The following is a 17,817-nucleotide window of genomic DNA, read 5'->3' as shown; positions in this document are numbered from 1 at the left end:
TACCCCAAAGAGATAATAAGGAAAAAGACTTGTACAAGAATATTCATAGCTGCACTCTTTGTGGTGGACAAAAATTGGAAAACGAGAGGATGCCCATCAATTGGGGAATAGCTGAAGAAATTGTGGTATATGTTGGTGATGGAATACTATTGTGCAAAAAGGAATAATAAAGTGGAGGAATTCCATGGAGACTGGAACAACCTCCAGGAAATGATGGAGAGTGAGAGGAACAGAACACTTTAATGCAAATACTAACAACATGGCAATGGGATCGAATCAAGAACACATGTGATACCCAGTGGAATCACGCGTCGGCTATGGGAGAGTTGGGGGGGGGGGGAGAAAATGATCTTTGTCTCTAATGAATAATGCTTGGAAATGACCAAATAAAATATTATTCAATAAAATAAAAGGAGAAAAAAATTAAACTGGGCTTTAAAAGCTGAAAATATCACCAAATAATTCAAGGAATTTACATTAGTGCTGGTTAATTCACATAATTTAGTCATAAACCCAAATAGTCACTTTCAATAAAATTGCAACCTTCTTTTATCCCTTTAAATTTGTGGGGTGTTGTGGGGTAGTGATTTCAGGTAAACTCGCCAATCTGTAGCCTTGGGGAGACATCTTAAGCTTGGAGAATTTGGGTAGGAACAGTAGAGAGTCCCACCAACCCATGTCTTTGTTGGTGGGTGAGCCAATGGTGAAAATTCATCCAGGAACAAGCTTCCTATTTTTTAAAGAGGGAGGAGTACCTTAAGGAATGGAGTATAGCATCTAGGGAAGGTCTACACCTTATCATCCTATCTGGGGTAACCATAATGAACCACCAGAAATGATCTAAACTATAAATAAAGTCACTGAGGCAGAGCTCTAAGCCAACTACAATTTATTAAAGGGATCTGGCCACTATCTGAGAAGGCTTCATGTTCAGAGTCAAGTTTTATAATCCTTAAGTCCCAGACAGTTCAGATGGGATAGTACAGAATCTCCTTGGGGGTCCCACAGTCCCTTTAGGGTTCACAAGAATAAAGGGCTAGTAGATTTCCACCAGCATTGCTGAGTAATGGGCTTACAAATGTAAGTACAGAGCAGGCAGAATCCCACCCAAATGTTGGGCAACAGACTCCTAACTATGAGACATTTTACATTTTGGAGGGATCTTCCAACCCATTAGAACATTTCTATCCTACAGTATTCAGACCGTTGAGGCTGGAGGTCTGGGGGTCTTCCTTGCCCAATTAGTTATTCTGAATTGTGTTACATACTGGAATTAGTTGATTATCCTTAACTGATTCAATGTAGAATAATGTCTTTTAATACACAAGAAATAATCTGTCCCCTTATGAAATGTCTATAAACTGGATAATACTGATTAGCAATTAGTCTAGGGGTAAAATCATGAATTTAGGAGGGGTAGAGGGCTACTCAAATAGGGTTGGGGTCCAATTTTTGCTCAGTGTACCCATCTAGCAAGAAATGGATGGAGACAGTAGAACCACATACAGTCTATATTATTCATACTCAGTGCTTCCAGTAGTGTCAATAGGAAGACTGACACAAGTAGATCTCTGAGCAATTGTATCAAACATTGGCTGTCTCAGGCCTCCCTCTTCCCTAGAGAATCAGAAGACTTGACTCCCAGGGTAGGTTACCTCCACTGAAGGTGTGCCCATGAAATTGCATTCACTGTCTCTGGTTTGGTTTGGTTTGTTTGTCACCATAAAGGATTCAATCTGGAAGGAAAAAGTTGTTTATCTCCTTTCAGACATGAAGAAAAAAAATCAATCAATCAAATCCCAAAGGGACAGGAGATGGAAAGGCCTAGAGCAGAAGGTTACAGGAGATCATTTGTAGTAGTCTTCCCAATAAGTATAATTGATGGGGAAAAGATGGAGCCAACATTCCCCTTGCTTATTACCAGAAAACAACTCTTGCTGGAGAAGAACCTTGTAAATATTATCACTGTGGGAAGATTGAAGCTTGCATCTGTTTCTGATACCTTTAGAAAGCCCCTGCTTAGACTTGCCTCATTTCTGAGATATCATATGGAAAACCCAACCTGTGAAATTCAGGAGGGAGCTCTGGAGCCAGCCTGACGCTACGATGATGCTGTTGAGGTTTGGCATGCTTTTGTGGACATCTTCTCCTTGAAGCATATCTAGAACCTGTGGGAAAACCAGATTGCCTTGTTGGAAACTCTCTTGTCCTGTTGTAATATGGAAATCACTTACAAGACTGATATATATTAATTTAAGGTCGCCAAGGAATTCAGCTATGTAATTCCTAAATGAAAACTCAAGTCAGAAGTCAATCTTTTATGGAGTTTTTAATTACAAACAGGAGGAAGAAAGGTGAGAGAGAGACAAGGGAATAGGGCTTAAATACCCACTCTGCTTAAGCTGAGACAAAGGCTCAAGGCCTTGGATAGCCGAGGCAAAGAAGAGAGATCAGTCCCTATCACTCACGTGACCAAAATGGAGAAAACAGTCTCAGGGCCTCCACTCCAAGGACCAGGCTCCAACCAACACACTCTCCTCCACACAGGCAGTTCCAGCACTCCTGAGCTCTCCTCTACCTCACTTCCTGTGTCTACCCTGTGACAATGGTGGCTCTAGCTTAACACAGGACGGTCCTGAAATAAATTTTTAAAGGGGTCCGTAGTTTGGTAAAGAAGGCACTAAAAATACTGAATAAAAAGATGTTAAACAATAGACCAAATGGTGAAAAGGGCACAAAAATCCATTGAAAAAAGGAACTTCTTTAAAATCAAAATTGGCCAAATGGAAAAAAGATATACAAAAATGTACTGAAGAGAACTTCTTAAAATGTAGAGCTAGTCAAATGGAAAGTGGAGCTATAAAAATTAAATGAAGAAAATTCCTTAGGAATTAGAATTGGGCAAGTGTTAGCTAATGCCTCCATGAGATATTAAGAAAAAATTTAAATCAAAAATATATAAATAGGAGAAAAGTGAAATATCTCATTAGAAAAATAAGTGACCTGGAATAGATGCAGGAGATAATTGAATGACTGTACAATCTGATAGCCATGATTAAAAAAAATCTAAGTTCCAGGGCTCCCAGATTAAGAAGGAAATATAGCAAACAATCCTCTGAATTGAAGCAAAATTCAAATATTGTGTAGCCACAGTCGTCATACCACAAGATTTCGCAGCCCTGTGTAGCTTCGAGATTGGACTTGTATATGGCTCTGGGTCCAGATTTGTTGCTTATTGAGGACCTTCAACTCATGTTAACACCAGAAGCCTTTCAGGAGCTCCACAGATTGAAATAAGGAAAATTCTGAGCTAGACCTTTTAGCAGCCTATGACCTGTATAGGGTAAGTGCCTCAGCCATTATTTTCTCATTCCTGTGTTTCAAGTTTATAGAAGTAAAACTTCTAGAGGCTCCTCAACAGGCCCCCTATTTTGGCTCTCACTTCTGCTGCAGGACTTAATAATAATAAGCCATTCTGAGACCTAAGACCTCAATAGTAGAAATGGAAATGCACATGTGGGCATGCTGGGATTTCAGGGAACTTACTATTTGCAAGTTCTTTTTGGTTTTTGTTTTTAATCAATGCCTGGTATCTCCAGAGCCTAGTATTTCTTGGTGTCCCAGCTGTTTAATAAATGCTTGTTGACTTACACCATTAGAATGCAAGCTCCTCCAGGGAGTTATCATTTCATTCTTTTTTTTTTTAAATCCTTAGCACTTAGTCTACTGCCGGGCCCTCAGTAGATGCTTTATAAATGCGAACTGAGAAATACTTCTTGAAGTAACATGATTTAAGTCTCCAGTTGAAGAGAATTTGAGGCATTCTTCTTCCCCCTGCATATCAAGACCTGACAAAAGCAAATCTAATCAAGGAAGACTTTGATCTGCATTCAGACTCCATCAGTTTTCTTTGGGAGTAGCATTTTTTATCCAGGGTCCTTCAGAATTGTCTTGGATCATTGTATTGCTAAGAATAGTTAATTCATTCACACTTGATTACTGAATAATATTGCAACTACTGTGTTCAATGTTCTCCATATTCTGCTCACTTTACTTTGAATCAGTTCATTAAAGGCTTTTTAAGTTTTTTTCTGAAATTATCCTCATCATTTCTCATAGCACAACAGTATTCTGTCATAATCATTATACCAAAACTTCATTTATTCCTCAATTGATGGGCATCCCCTCAATTTCCAATTCTTTGCCATCACAAAATGAACTGCTAGAAAGTTTTGTACAAATAAGCCTTTTTCTCTTTTTTTCCCAAAAAGATATCTTTGGGATACAGACCTGGTCATGAATTTGCAGTTTTAGAACCTTTAGAGGAAGCTTCTAAATTGTTCTCATGAATGTTTGAATCAGTTCATAGTTCCACCAACAATACATAAGCATCTCAAATTTCCCACATTTGTCATTTTTCTTTTCTCTCAAATTAGCCAATCAGATAGGTGTAAGGTAAGTACCTAAGGTATTTTAACTTTCATTTCCCTAAATATACACATATATTCTTCATATTTAGAGAAACTTGCTGTAAATTTTTGTTACATTAGGATTGTTAACTGGGTATTTTGCTCCATCCTATTTTCCCCTGTTTATCTTACTTGCTTTTCTCCTTTCATTCAATTCATTCTCAAGTGTTTTGCTTCTGACTGCCTCTTCCAATTAACCCAGTCTCTTTTCTTATCCCTTTTCCCTATTCTCTTACAAGGCAAAGTGTAGTTCTATACTTAGTTGTGTGTATACTGTTTGCCCTTTGAGCCAATTTCAAAAAAATTTAAGTGCTTCTCCCCAACTCCATCTAACCCTCCACTTCAAAAGCTTTGGCTCTTTTTTTGTGATAAAGTACCCCATTCTACTTCTCCCTTCCTCCTTCCAATGCATCCTTCTCACCCCTTAATTTTTTTATGCATTCATCTCATCATAGTAAACTTATACCTATGCCCTTCTAACTGCCCTAATAATGATCAGGTTCCTAGGAATTACAAATATTATTTTTTCATGTAGGAACGTAAGCAGCTTAAATTTACTGATTGCTCTAAGATTTCTTTTCCTTTTATGCATCTCGAGACTTATATTTGAAAATCAAATTTTCTTTTCAGCTCTGTCCCTTTCACAAAGAATGCTTGAAAAGACCTCTATTTCACTGAACATCCATTTTTTCCTCATGAATGTTTGAACTCAGTTTTACTGGGTCGATGATGCTTGGTTGTAATCCTAGTTCTTTTACACTCTGGAATATCATATTCCTAATTCACCAATCATTTAATATCAAAGCTGCTAAAACTTGTGGTATAATGACTGTGGCTACACAATATTTGAATTTTGCTTCAATTCAGAGGATTGTTTTCTATATTTCCTTCTTAATCTGGGAGCCCTGGAACTTAGATTTTTTTTTTTTAATCATGGCTATCAGGTTGTACAGTCATTCAATTATCTCCTGCATCTATTCCAGGTCACTTATTTTTCTAATGAGATATTTCACTTTTCTCCTATTTATATATTTTTGATTTAAATTTTTTCTTAATATCTCATGGAGACATTAGCTAACACTTGCCCAATTCTAATTCCTAAGGAATTTTCTTCATTTAATTTTTATAGCTCCACTTTCCATTTGACTAGCTCTACATTTTAAGAAGTTCTCTTCAGTACATTTTTGTATATCTTTTTTCCATTTGGCCAATTTTGATTTTAAAGAAGTTCCTTTTTTCAATGGATTTTTGTGCCCTTTTCACCATTTGGTCTATTGTTTAACATCTTTTTATTCAGTATTTTTAGTGCCTCCTTTACCAAACTACGGACGCCTTTAAAAATTTATTTCATTCATCACTCAATTATTTTCTCAATTTTTCTCTATTTCTCTTATTTGATTTTTAAAATCCTTTTTTGAGCCCTTCTAGGACTTTTTTTTGTTCCTGAAATCAATTCATATTTTTCTTTGAGACTTTGTCATTTTCAGTTTGTTTTGATCTTCTTATCACCACAGTAAATTTTATGGTGAAGTGCTTTTCTAAAGTTTTTTGCTCATTTCCGTAGCCTATTTCTTGACTTTTATGCTAAATTTTAAGTCTGCTCCTGGAGTAGAGGAGACATTGTTTGAAGCCTGGGGTTTAGTTTTGAAATGTAAGTGCTTTCAGAGGTGGCTCTGGAAAGGGGTGGAGTAGTTCTATACATTTTCACTTCTTCCAAGGTGATGTGATGTACAAAGAGGTGTGTTCACTACTCTCTTGGCTTATACTCTGGACTGTGAATAACCAGCCTTTTATTTTACATTTTGGAACTGTGATCAGGATCCCAAATCCCTCATGGCTGCAAATTCTATTACTTCTAGTGCTTGTCGCTAATGGTACTTCTTACATTGGGACGGCCACCAGGCCTGAAACTAGAATCGTCCTATGAGCTATGAAACAGACTCCTGCACACAATGCTAGAAAAAGGACCTCTGATTTTCTGTTATCTGACCACCCCTACCCCTTACTGTCTGTGGACTAAGAGCTTCAGAAGTTGCCAGTTCAGTTCCCTTAAGGGCCTGCTGCTGATGGGTCAGGGCACATGGCTTTGCTGCTGACAGAGTAAGGCATGGCCTTGCTATTATTCTGTTAGCCTGCGCTAGACTTTGCTCCACTTCCACCATGGTGGGAGTGACCTTTCCTGCTGACCTTCTAAAGTCTCTAGGCAGAAAAATTCTTTAACCTCCTCCTTTTTGGAGTTCTTCTGTTCCACAAAGTTGAGACGTTATTTTAAAGTCATATCAAGGAGAATTTGGGAAACCTGAGGTAAATCCCTGATTTCTGTCTGCTATCTTGGCTATGGTGACCCAGCATTTTTTAAAAAGTGTGAATTTCAAATTCTCTCCCTCCCTACTTTCTCACACTGCTCCTTGAGAAGGCAAATAATCTCATATAGATTATACATGTGCAGTCATCTAAAACTGGTTTCCATATTGCTCATGTTGCAAAAGACAAGATGACTTGCAATGCCCCCAGATATGGTGAATTATCTTGGAGTCGTTGATGTCTGATCAAACTCTAAATGCTTCCATAGTGTTTGCTTCAGCTACATTCATGGTACTGAAACAATGGCTATGGCTCTTATCAACTAATTCCAATTGGGCAGTTAAGTGGCACAATGGATAAAGTAAGAAGAATTTTAAACGGTAAATTGCCATTCATCTTTCTGACTGGCTAAGGAGCTAAAAACAAACAAAAAAAAGGCATATCCATCCCTCAGCAAGAAAGTTTGTAAACTTCTCTCATTTTTTAAAAAATTTTTATTTGGTTATTTCCAAACATTATTCATTGGAAACAAAGATCATTTTCTTTTCTACCCTCCCCACCTCCCACCACCTCTGCCACAGCCGACGCGCAATTCCACTGGGTATCACATGTGTTCTTGATTCAAACCCATTTCTATGTTGTTGGTATTTTCATTAGAGTGTTCATTTAGAGTCTCTCCTCAGTCATGTCCCCTCCAACCCTGTAGTCAAGCAGAGTCTTTTCATCGGTATTTTTACTCCCACAGTTTATTTTCTGCTTGTGGATAGCATTGTTTAGATCCCTGCAGATTGTTCAGGGTCACTGCATTGCTGCTAATTGAGAAGTCCATCACCTTCGATTGTACCACAATGTATCAGTCTCTGTGTATAATGTTCTCCTGGTTCTGCTCCTTTTGCTCTGCATCACCTCCTGGAGGTTGTTCCAGTTCCCATGGAATTCCTCCACTTTATTATTCCTTTTAGCACAATAGTATTCCATCACCAACATATACCACAATTTGTTCAGCCATTCTCCAATTGATGGGCATCCCCTCATTTTCCAATTTTTGGCCACCATAAAGAGTGCAGCTATGAATATTCTTGTACAAGTCTTTTTCCTTATTATCTCTTTGGGGTACAAGCCCAGTAGTGTTATGGCTGGATCAAAGGGCAGACAGTCTTTTATCACCCTTTGGGCATATTTCCAAATTGCCCTCCAGAATGGTTGGATCAATTCACAACTCCACCAGCAATGAATTAATGTCCCTGCTTTGCCACATCCCCTCCAGCATTCACTACTTTCCATAGCTGTTATGTTAGCCAATCTGCTAGGTGTGAGGTGATACCTCAGAGTTGTTTTGATTTGCATCTCTCTGATTATAAGAGATGTAGAGCACTTTTTCATGTGATTATTAATAGTTTTGATGCAAAAATCTTAAGTAGAATGCTAGCAAGGGGACTCCAGCAGGTGATCGGAGGGGTCATCCATCATGATCAAGTGGGATTTATGCCAGAGATTCAGGGCTGGTTCAATATTGGGAGGACACGGTTGACCATGTCAACGAGCAGTCCTGCTGGAATCACATGATTATTTCAATGGACTTGGAGGGGGCCTTTGATGGAATACAACATCCATTCGTATTGGAAACACTGGAAAGCATGGGAATAGAAGGGTCGTTCCTGAAAATAATGAACAGTGTATATCTAGAACCATCTGCTGGTGTCATCTGCAATGGGGATGGGCTGGATGCATTCCCAGTGGGATCGGGAGTGAGGCGGGGATGCCCCTTATCACCTCTGCTGTTTGACATTGTGCTAGAAACACTAGCAGTAGCAATTAGGGAAGAAAAAGAAATTGAAGGCATAAAAATAGGCAAGGAGGAGACCAAGTTATCGCTCTTTGCAAATGATATAATGGTCTACTTAGAGAATCCTAGAGATTCAACCAAAAAGCTAATTGAAATAATCAACAACTTTTGGAAACTTGCAGGTTACAAAATAAACCCACATAAGTCATCAGCATTTCTATATATTTCCAACACAGCTCAGCAGCAAGAACTAGAAGGAGAAATCCCATTCAAAATTACCCTAGACAAAATAAAATACTTAGGAATCTATCTGCCGAGACAAACACAGGATCTATATGAACACAACTACAAAACACTTTCCACACAACTAAAACTAGACTTGAGCAATTGGAAAAACGTTAACTGCTTATAGGTAGGACTAGCCAATATAATAAAAATGACCATCCTACCCAAAATCATCTATCTATTTAGTGCCATACCCATGGAACTTCCAAAAAACTTCTTTACTGAATTAGAAAAAAACATAACTAAGTTCATTTGGAAGAACAAAAGATCAAGGATATCCTTGGAAATCATGGGAAAAAAAATGCAAAGGAAGGAGGACTTGCAGTCCCAGATCTCAAACTATACTATAAAGCAGCAGTCATCAAAACAATTTGGTACTGGCTAAGAGACAGAAAGGAGGATCAGTGGAATACACTTGGCGTAAATGATCTCAGTATGACAGTTTATGACAAACCCAAAGACCCCAGCTTTTGGGACAAAAATCCATTATTTGATAAAAATTGCTGGGAAAACGGGAAGACATTTGTGGGAGAGATTAGGTTTGGATCAACACCTCACACCCTACACCAAGATAAATTCAAAATAGGTGAATGACTTGAACATAAAGAAGGAAAGTATAAGTAAATTAGGCAAACACAGAATAGTATACATATCAGACCTTTGGGCAGGGAAAGATTTTAAAACCAAGCAAGACTTAGAAAGAGTCACAAAATGTAAAATAAATAATTTTAACTACATCAAATTAAAAAGGTTTTGTACAAACAAAACCAATGTAACCAAAATCAGAAGGGTAGCAACAAATTGGGAAACAATCGTCATAAAAACCTCTGACAAAGGTTTAATTACTCAAATTTACATAGAGCTAAATCAATTGTACAAAAAATCAAGCCATTCTCCAATTGATAAATGGGCAAGGGACATGAACAGGCAGTTCTCAGCCAAAGAAATCAAAACTATTAATAAGCACATGAAAAAGTGTTCTACATCTCTTATAAACTTCTCTCATTTTTAACCTCACTCATATATGAGCATTTTTACTTTTTTGGTACACTGGATAGAAGCATACCAATCCCAGACATTCGCTAGTACTATGACCCTAGGCAAGTCATAAGTCCTCTGCTCATTCCATTTGCTTCACTTGTAAAATGAGAATAATTATTACACTTAACCCTTATGGTTCTTATGAGAACCAAATGAGCTAATATTGATGAAATGCACTGCACACAGTAGGTGCTATATAACTGATAGATATTACTTTTTTATTATGATTTTGATTTTTACTATCTATTCCCCAATTCTGCCCTTCTTAAACTGTAATTGCTCTCATACTTCTATTTACTTATTTCCCTGTTTAACTAAATAGATTTCCATTCATAAAACACCCTCTTTTCCCTGGATCATTTAACAGTCAGGTTCATGATCTTTTACTTCTTCTTGAACTATCACTATGTTTGTATACTAGACTCTGAGCTCTGACAACAGGGACTGTCTTTTGTTACACTTTGTGTCCTCAGAGGCTAGATCATAGTAGGTGCTTCATTAATGTTTACTGACTAACAGACTAGGCCAGGGCTGACACCGGGCCCCAATCTCCATCTCCATTCTGCCTTCTGATATCTTTCCTAGTAGTCAATGCACGCTCTGGCTTCAGTATGTGACTCTCTTTTTCTTGTACCTAATCACCTTTAAATGACTAGACCTAACACTAAAGATCATGGAGGCTCCTTTCTAGGCCCCTGAAGTCTCATGCCAAGAGACACCAAGCAGTCTCTATTTCTCATCTTCCTAAACTGAAGTGGTAATCATACTCATGATTCCATCGGGAAAAGGAAAGGGATTCAGCTTGATTATGTGAACCTTAGCCTTGGATTACTTCCAAGTGAGACAAAACCATTTCTCTTACTTGTGCGCTCCCCCATTATTCGGCACAGCCTGCGACCATGTCTGATCAATGTGCTGAGGCCCCACATCCAGGGCCAGTGGAGGGTCCTGCAATCTTCCTTTAGTTAGCAGGCGACCCCAGGGTCATCAGTAGAGCAAAAGTTCCCAAAGGTATGGCTGGGATCCACACAGCTGTCTTTTGCATGAGGGTGTTTGGTTAGAGTCGTTCCCCAGCATATCCCCTCCACCCCTGTACTCAAGATGTTGCCTTTCCTTGGTGTTTTTACACCCACCATTTGTCCTCTGCTTGATGGTAGTGTTTTTTTCTCCTTGATCCCTGCAGGTTGTTCAGGGACATTGCAATGAGACTAATGGAGAAGTCCGTTACTTTTGATTGTACCACAGTGTATCAGTCTCTGTGTACAATGTTCTCCTGGCTCTGCCCCTCTCACTCTGCATCAATTCCTGGAAGTCTTTCCATTCTCTATGGAATTCGTCCAGTTCATTATTCCTTTGAGCTCAATAGTATTCCATCACAAACATATACGACAATTTTTTCAGCCATTCCCCAATTGAAGGGCATCCCCTCATTTTCCAGTTTTTTGCTGCCACAAAGGGCGCAGGTATGAATATTCTTGTACATGGCTTTTTCCTTATTATCTCTTTGGGGTACAAACTCAGCAGTGCTATGGCTGGAAAATTGCCCTCCAGAATGGTTGGATCAATTCACAACTCCACCAGCAATGAATTAGTGTCCCTACTTTGCCACCTCCCCTCCATTATTCATTACTTTCCTTTACTGTCATGTTAGCCAATCTATTAGGTGTGAGGTGATACCTCAAAGTTGTTTTGATTTGCATCTCTCTGATTATGAGAGATTTAGAACACTTTTTCACGTGCTTATTAATAGTTTTGATTTCTTTGGCTGAAAACTGCCTATTCGTTTATCTTGCCCATTTATCAATTGGAGAATGGCTTGATTTTTTGTACAACTGATTTAGCCCTTTGTAAATTTGAGTAATTAAACCATTGTCTGAGGTTGTTGTTATGAAGATTCTTTCCCAATTTGTTGCTTCCCTCCTAATTTTGGTTTCATTGTTTTTTTTTGGTACAAAAACTTTAATTTGATGTAATCAAAATTATTTATTTCATATTTTGTGACTCATTCTATATCTTGCTTACTTTTAAGGTCTTTCCCTTCCCAAAGGGCTGACATGTATATTATTCTGTGTTCATCTAATTTACTTATACTTTCCTTCTTTATGTTCAAGTCATTCTCCCATTCTGAGTTTTTCTTGGTGTAGAGTGTGAGGTGTTGATTCAAACCTACTCTCTCCCATATTGTCTTCCAGTTTTCATCAAATAGTGGGTTTTTGTCCCAGAAGCTGGGGTCTTTGGGTTGTCATAGACTGTCTTGCTGAGGTCACTTACTCCAAGTCTATTCCATTGATCCTCCTTTCTGTCTCTTAGCCAGTACCAAATTGTTTTCATGACTACTACTTTATAATACAGTTTGAGATCTGGGATTGCAAGGCCACCTTCCTTTGTATTTTTTTTTCATCATTTCCCAGGATATCGTTGATTCTTTGTTCTTCCAAATGAACTTCGTTATGGTTTTTTCTAAATCAGTAAAAAAATTTTTTGGAAGTTCAATGAGTATGGAACTAAATAGATAGATAAGTTTGGGTAGGATGGTCATTTTATATTATATTGGCTCACCTTACCCATGAGCAGTTAATGTTTTTCCAATTGATTTGGAGGGGGGAAAAACAAGAAAGAAAAAGGGAGGGGGGAATAAATGATGGTATTACGATACACTTGAAGATATAGAAATAAATTAAACAGAACAACCTTTGTCACACAAAGATACACACGGTAAGGGGAGGGGAAGAATTCTCTTATAAGAAGGAGAGGAAGAGAGAGCTAATTGGTATTACTTGAACCTTACTCTCACTGAAATCAACTCTGAGAGGGAAGAGCATCTAGATCCATTGGCATCTTCAATTCTATCTTATCCAACCGGGTAAGGGAGAAGGAAAAACTAAGGGGACTTGGGGGGGAGGGAACACAAAAAGGGAGGGAAGGAGAGGGGGAAGGGGAAGGGAACAAAAAGGGATGGGCTAGAAGGGGAAGCACAACAAGGGAGGGGACTAGGGGGACTGATTTAAAGTAAACCACTGGTTTAAAAGGTAATAGCAAAAGAAGAAAAGTCAGAATTAGGGGAGGATATCAAAATGCTGGGGAATTCAGAAATGACAATTATAACATTGAATGTGAATGGGATGAACTCACCCATAAAACGTAGACAAGTAGCAGAATTAGAATACAAAACCCTACCATATGTTGTCTACAGGAAACACACATGAAACGGGTAGGTGAAAATTAAAGGTTGGAGTAAGACCTACTGGGCCATGTTACAGACAAAAGAGTGGTTTTCTTAAACTGTGAACATGAACATATGGTTTCAAGACTGTGAATTGCCAAAACTGTAAAGATAAATTTTAGTGTCTTGGTTTTATATTAAAAAATAAAGTGGTCACCATGGGGAAAATTACCAAAATATGAAATACCCAAGTCAGCTGGGTTTTATGGATTTTAATTGATAAAAATAAAGGAATTAAGAAAAAGGAGAGAGAATAAGAGAAATATAGTATGAACAGCCTAAGCTAACATGGCCTAGTCCTGAGCCTTAAGAGAGACTAGTCAGTCATTTATCACTCACCACAAGATAATTCCAAGCAAAAACCTAGTGTTCAGAGAGACCCAGCTACTCCAACTAGTCCCAGCTCCAACTCAGCTACCAAAGCTGAACTCAACTCCAGAGCCCTCCTGCTCCTTCCTTTTAAAGAAAATTTTCTCCTATGTCACCTCCCCGAAATTTCTACATCTACCAATCACAGTAGAGGTTTTCCAAAAGACTGACCATTCTTAATTCACACCTGAGTGGACTAAAACTTTTGAGAAATTCATACCTGAGTAGACTAATCTTGTCCTTTGCAAGTTGCCTTGATTAATTTGATCTTCATAGGTACTTAGCACCCCTTTGTATTAGATCTAAAAATAGACCTAGATTAAGGGTTCTTACTTAATTTAAAATATAGGTTGGGGAATTTTCATTGCTCAGGAGTTTACATCTTTATCTTCCCCTAAAGTATGCCTAAGTATGGGTGGAGTAATGTTAGAGTTCTCACCTACATTCCTGACCAAAGTCGCTTCATTGTTTTAAAATGGGAAATGGTCCTAACCAAATGTTCTAAGGTAGAGTCTGGGAATTTTTAAGATTCACAAGTCTGAGAAATTTTAAGATTCATAACCTCAACTGACAGAAAGGAGGCAGGAGTTGCGATCATGATATCTGACAAAGCCAAAGCAAAAGTAGACCTGATTAAAAGGGATAGGGAAGGTAAATACTTCCTGAAAAAATGGAATATAGACAACGAGGATATATCACTAATCAACATGTATGCACCAAATGGTATAGCACCCAAATTTCTAATGCAGAAACTAGGAGAATTTAAGGAGGAAATAGATAATAAAAGTATACTAGTGGGAGATCTGTACCAACGACTATCAAATTTAGGTAAATCAAATCAAAAGATAAATAAAAAAAGAGGAAAAAGAGGAAATCCTGGCTGCACTTTCACTCAGGCCCTGACTGGTCAACGTGGAGGAGGCAGATTACTCCCCATTTCCAAGTGCCACTCAAACCTCTCCCTCTGCCACCATCACTTGCTAATCTCTCCTCCTCTGAAGTTCATTCAATACAAAACTACCATCCAGGCTAAGGTTTGGCAGCTCTTTCTCTATTGACCTCAGGGCCCTTCCTCTCCTTCCTCAATGAGTTCAGTGCCTGACTGGCTCAGTCTTTCTCTCCTGACCACCCAAGAACACACAAACAAAGTCAGACCCTTGACCTTGCTGTCATCCACAAATGCACCACTTCCCTCCTCGGGAACCCTGACATCCCCTTTTCCCACTGGGATCTACATCTGTCCTTGCCATGACCTCCATTCCCCCATAACTCAGTTCCCTCCTAGGCCATCCTCCCCCTACAATAACTCACCTTCTAAACTTCCACATGTTGTTCCCAGGGAACAGTCTGACTTTTCATCATCCTCTTCTCTCCTGCCCATTGGCTCCTTATGCTGGAGCTGATCTCATGCTGCCAAGCCTCAGCCTTGGTTACTCTCCCCTCCAGTGCCCTCACTCCTACTACCCTACAGCTGAATAAAGCTGAAGAAAAATCATAAGACTGTGCTGACTGGATCCACCATAAATTGACGTTACATCCAGAGTATACTGGGCCTTGGGGATACTCAGGCAAGCCTCTTTTTTTTTAAAACCCTTACCTTGTCTTACATTCAATACTGTGTATTGGTTCCAAGGCAAAAGAGCCATACGGTCTAGGGAATGAGGGTTAAGTGACTTGTACAGGGTCACCAAGCCAGGAAGTATCTAAAGCCAGATTTGAACTTAAGACCTCCTTTCTCGAAATCTAGGCTCTCAATCTATTAAGCCACCCAGCTATCGCCCCCACCCCCAGCCTCTAATACCCCCCACAGTGAATCACTATCCCACTCACCACAGGAGATTATACAAATTCTTTTCTGCCTGAGCTCAGAACGTCGATAAACAAACTAGGCTGGTCCCCCAGAGCTCCCCCTCTTCTCCTCACGAATCACTCCGATGTCTTCTAAAAACATCTCTCCCTTCACCTCTGTCTCATATAATGAGGGGGGGACTTCCGGTTAAGATGGCGGCTTAGAGAAAGCTAAAGTTCAGATCTCCGGAAAACCCTTCCCGACCGATCTCAAACTATAAGCTCCTAAGGCGCCGAAATTCAAAACGATCAACAGCACAGACCCTGGGAACCCTCCTCCTGGACCTGGACCCGGTTCAAAAGGTACGGCTCCCCTCAAAAGCCAGAACCCGAGATCACTCGGACCTCAGGGGTAGGAGCGCAGAGTCCAAGGCTCCCGGAAGCCGCAGCCCGGCCCGGCTCAGAGAGCAGGGTCCTCGGAACAACAACCCTCAGGGCCTTCTACCCGAGTCCGGGTGAAAGTTACTGCGTGGGGCTTCCGCTGCAGAGAGCTGGTGGAAACAACAGCAACCCTCAGGGCGGGCAAGACAGCCCCACAGGCTGGATCCTGCTATCCAAGTCTCAGTGAAAGTCCTTGCCCTTGGAGCTTGGGGAAGCTGCAGCCCATCCCCCCGCAGGCCGACGAAACAGCCTCACGGCCAGCTATTCTGAAGGCAACTTCCGGAAAGCGAGCCGGGGGGAGAGTGTGGCCTCGTGGTCCAACCCTTCCGTTCCAGTTCCAGTGAGGCATATTCAGTTTAACCCAGGGAAAGCTCATAGAACCAACATCTGCCCAGGACTAAAGACTCTGAACACCAGACAGAGATAAGAAAAGCTAATCCTCCACATTCAGAGATGACAAACTCCACAGAAGCACAGAAGCCCCAAAATACCAAGAAAAATAGAAGAAAGGGGCGACTTTGGACACATTCTATGGAGCCAAAATACAAAATACAGAGCAGATAGAAGAAGATATACAAGAAAATTCTCCAAAATCTTCCAAAGGAAATAGAAACTCTCCACAAACCCATGAAGAATTTGAATCAGAAATGAACAAAAAGATGGAAGCCCTCTGGGAGGAAAAGTGGGAAATAATGCAAAAGAAATTCACGCATCTACAAAACCAGTTTGACCAAACTGTAAAAGAAAACCAGGCTTTAAAGCAAGAACTAATAAAGCAAAGCCAAAACACCAAGAAATTAGAAGAGAACATAAAATATCTCACCGACAAGGTGATAGATCTGGAAAATAGAGGGAGAAGAGAAAATTTAAGAATAATTGGACTCCCAGAAAAGCCAGAAATAAACACCAAACTGGACATGGTGATACAAGATATAATCAAAGAAAATTGCCCAGAGATTCTAGAACAAGGAGGCAATACAGCCACTGACAGAGCTCACAGAACACCTTCTACACTAAACCCCCAAAAGACAACTCCCAGGAATGTAATTGCCAAATTCCAAAGCTATCAAACAAAAGAAAAAATCCTACAGGAAGCCAGAAAAAGACAATTTAGATACAAAGGAATGTCAATCAGGGTCACACAAGACCTTGCAAGTTCTACTCTGAATGATCGTAAGGCATGGAACATGATCTTCAGAAAGGCAAGAGAGCTGGGTCTCCAACCAAGAATCAGCTACCCAGCAAAACTGACTATATACTTCCAAGGGAAAGTATGGGCATTCAACAAAATAGAAGACTTCCAACTCTTTGCAAAGAAAAGACCAGAGCTCTGTGGAAAGTTTGATACCGAAAATCAAAGAGCAAGGAATACCTGAAAAGGTAAATATTAAGGAAAGGGGGAAAATGTTATCTTCTTCTTTTACTCAAACTCTCTTCTATAAGGACTACATTTATATCAATCCATGTATACTAACATGTGGGGAAAATGTAATGTATAAATAGGGGGTAAAGAAAGACCAAATAGAATAATGGTTCTCACACAAAGATTCACATGGGAAGGGGAGGGGAAGAAAACTCTTATAAGAAGGAGAGGAAGAGAGGGGGGGGGGGGTTTACTCAAACCTCAATCTCAGGGAAATCAACTCTGAGAGGGAAAAACATCCAGATCCATTGGGATCTTAAATTCTATCTTACCCAACAAGGGTAAGGAGAAGGGAAAACCAAGGGGGGGAGGGGGAGAGGGAGATCAAAAAGGGAGGGAAAGAGAGGGGGGAGGGGGAGGGAAGAAAAAGGGAGGGACTAAAAAGAGAAACATCAAGGGAGGGGACAAGGGGGACTGATTCAAAGTAAATCACTGGACTAAAAGGTAGAGCCGAAGAAGAAAAGGTTAGAATTAGGGAAGGCAATCAAAATGCCAGGGAGTCCACAAATGACAATCATAACTTTGAACGTGAATGGGATGAACTCACCCATAAAACGTAGACGAATAGCAGAATGGATTAGAATCCAAAACCCTACAATATGTTGTCTTCAAGAAACACACATGAGGCGGGTTGACACCCACAAGGTCAGAATTAAAGGATGGAGTAAGACCTTCTGGGCCTCAACTG

General features: G+C 39.7%; 1 protein-coding gene across 2 annotated transcripts in view; it reads right to left on the bottom strand.

Moving 5' to 3' along the window:
- Positions 1-872: 872 nt before the first annotated feature.
- Positions 873-17,817, bottom strand: part of LOC100022490 (zinc finger protein OZF-like) — a 111,921-nt gene continuing 94,976 nt past the window's right edge. Inside the window, exons 11-12 of one of the 2 annotated variants that reach the window (XM_056814457.1) lie at positions 2,063-2,168; positions 873-1,736 (exon numbers count right to left, since the gene is read on the bottom strand). In XM_056814457.1, coding sequence (XP_056670435.1) covers positions 1,718-1,736; positions 2,063-2,168 — 125 coding nt within the window. In that variant the 3' untranslated portion in view covers positions 873-1,717. The other variant, XM_056814456.1, reaches the window with a different exon arrangement.

This window comes from Monodelphis domestica, chromosome 2 (assembly GCF_027887165.1).
Source record: "Monodelphis domestica isolate mMonDom1 chromosome 2, mMonDom1.pri, whole genome shotgun sequence".
NCBI classification, from domain to species: domain Eukaryota; kingdom Metazoa; phylum Chordata; class Mammalia; order Didelphimorphia; family Didelphidae; genus Monodelphis; species Monodelphis domestica.
The sequence above is the reverse complement of the archived record's forward strand: the minus strand, read 5'-3'. Positions and strand labels throughout refer to the sequence as shown.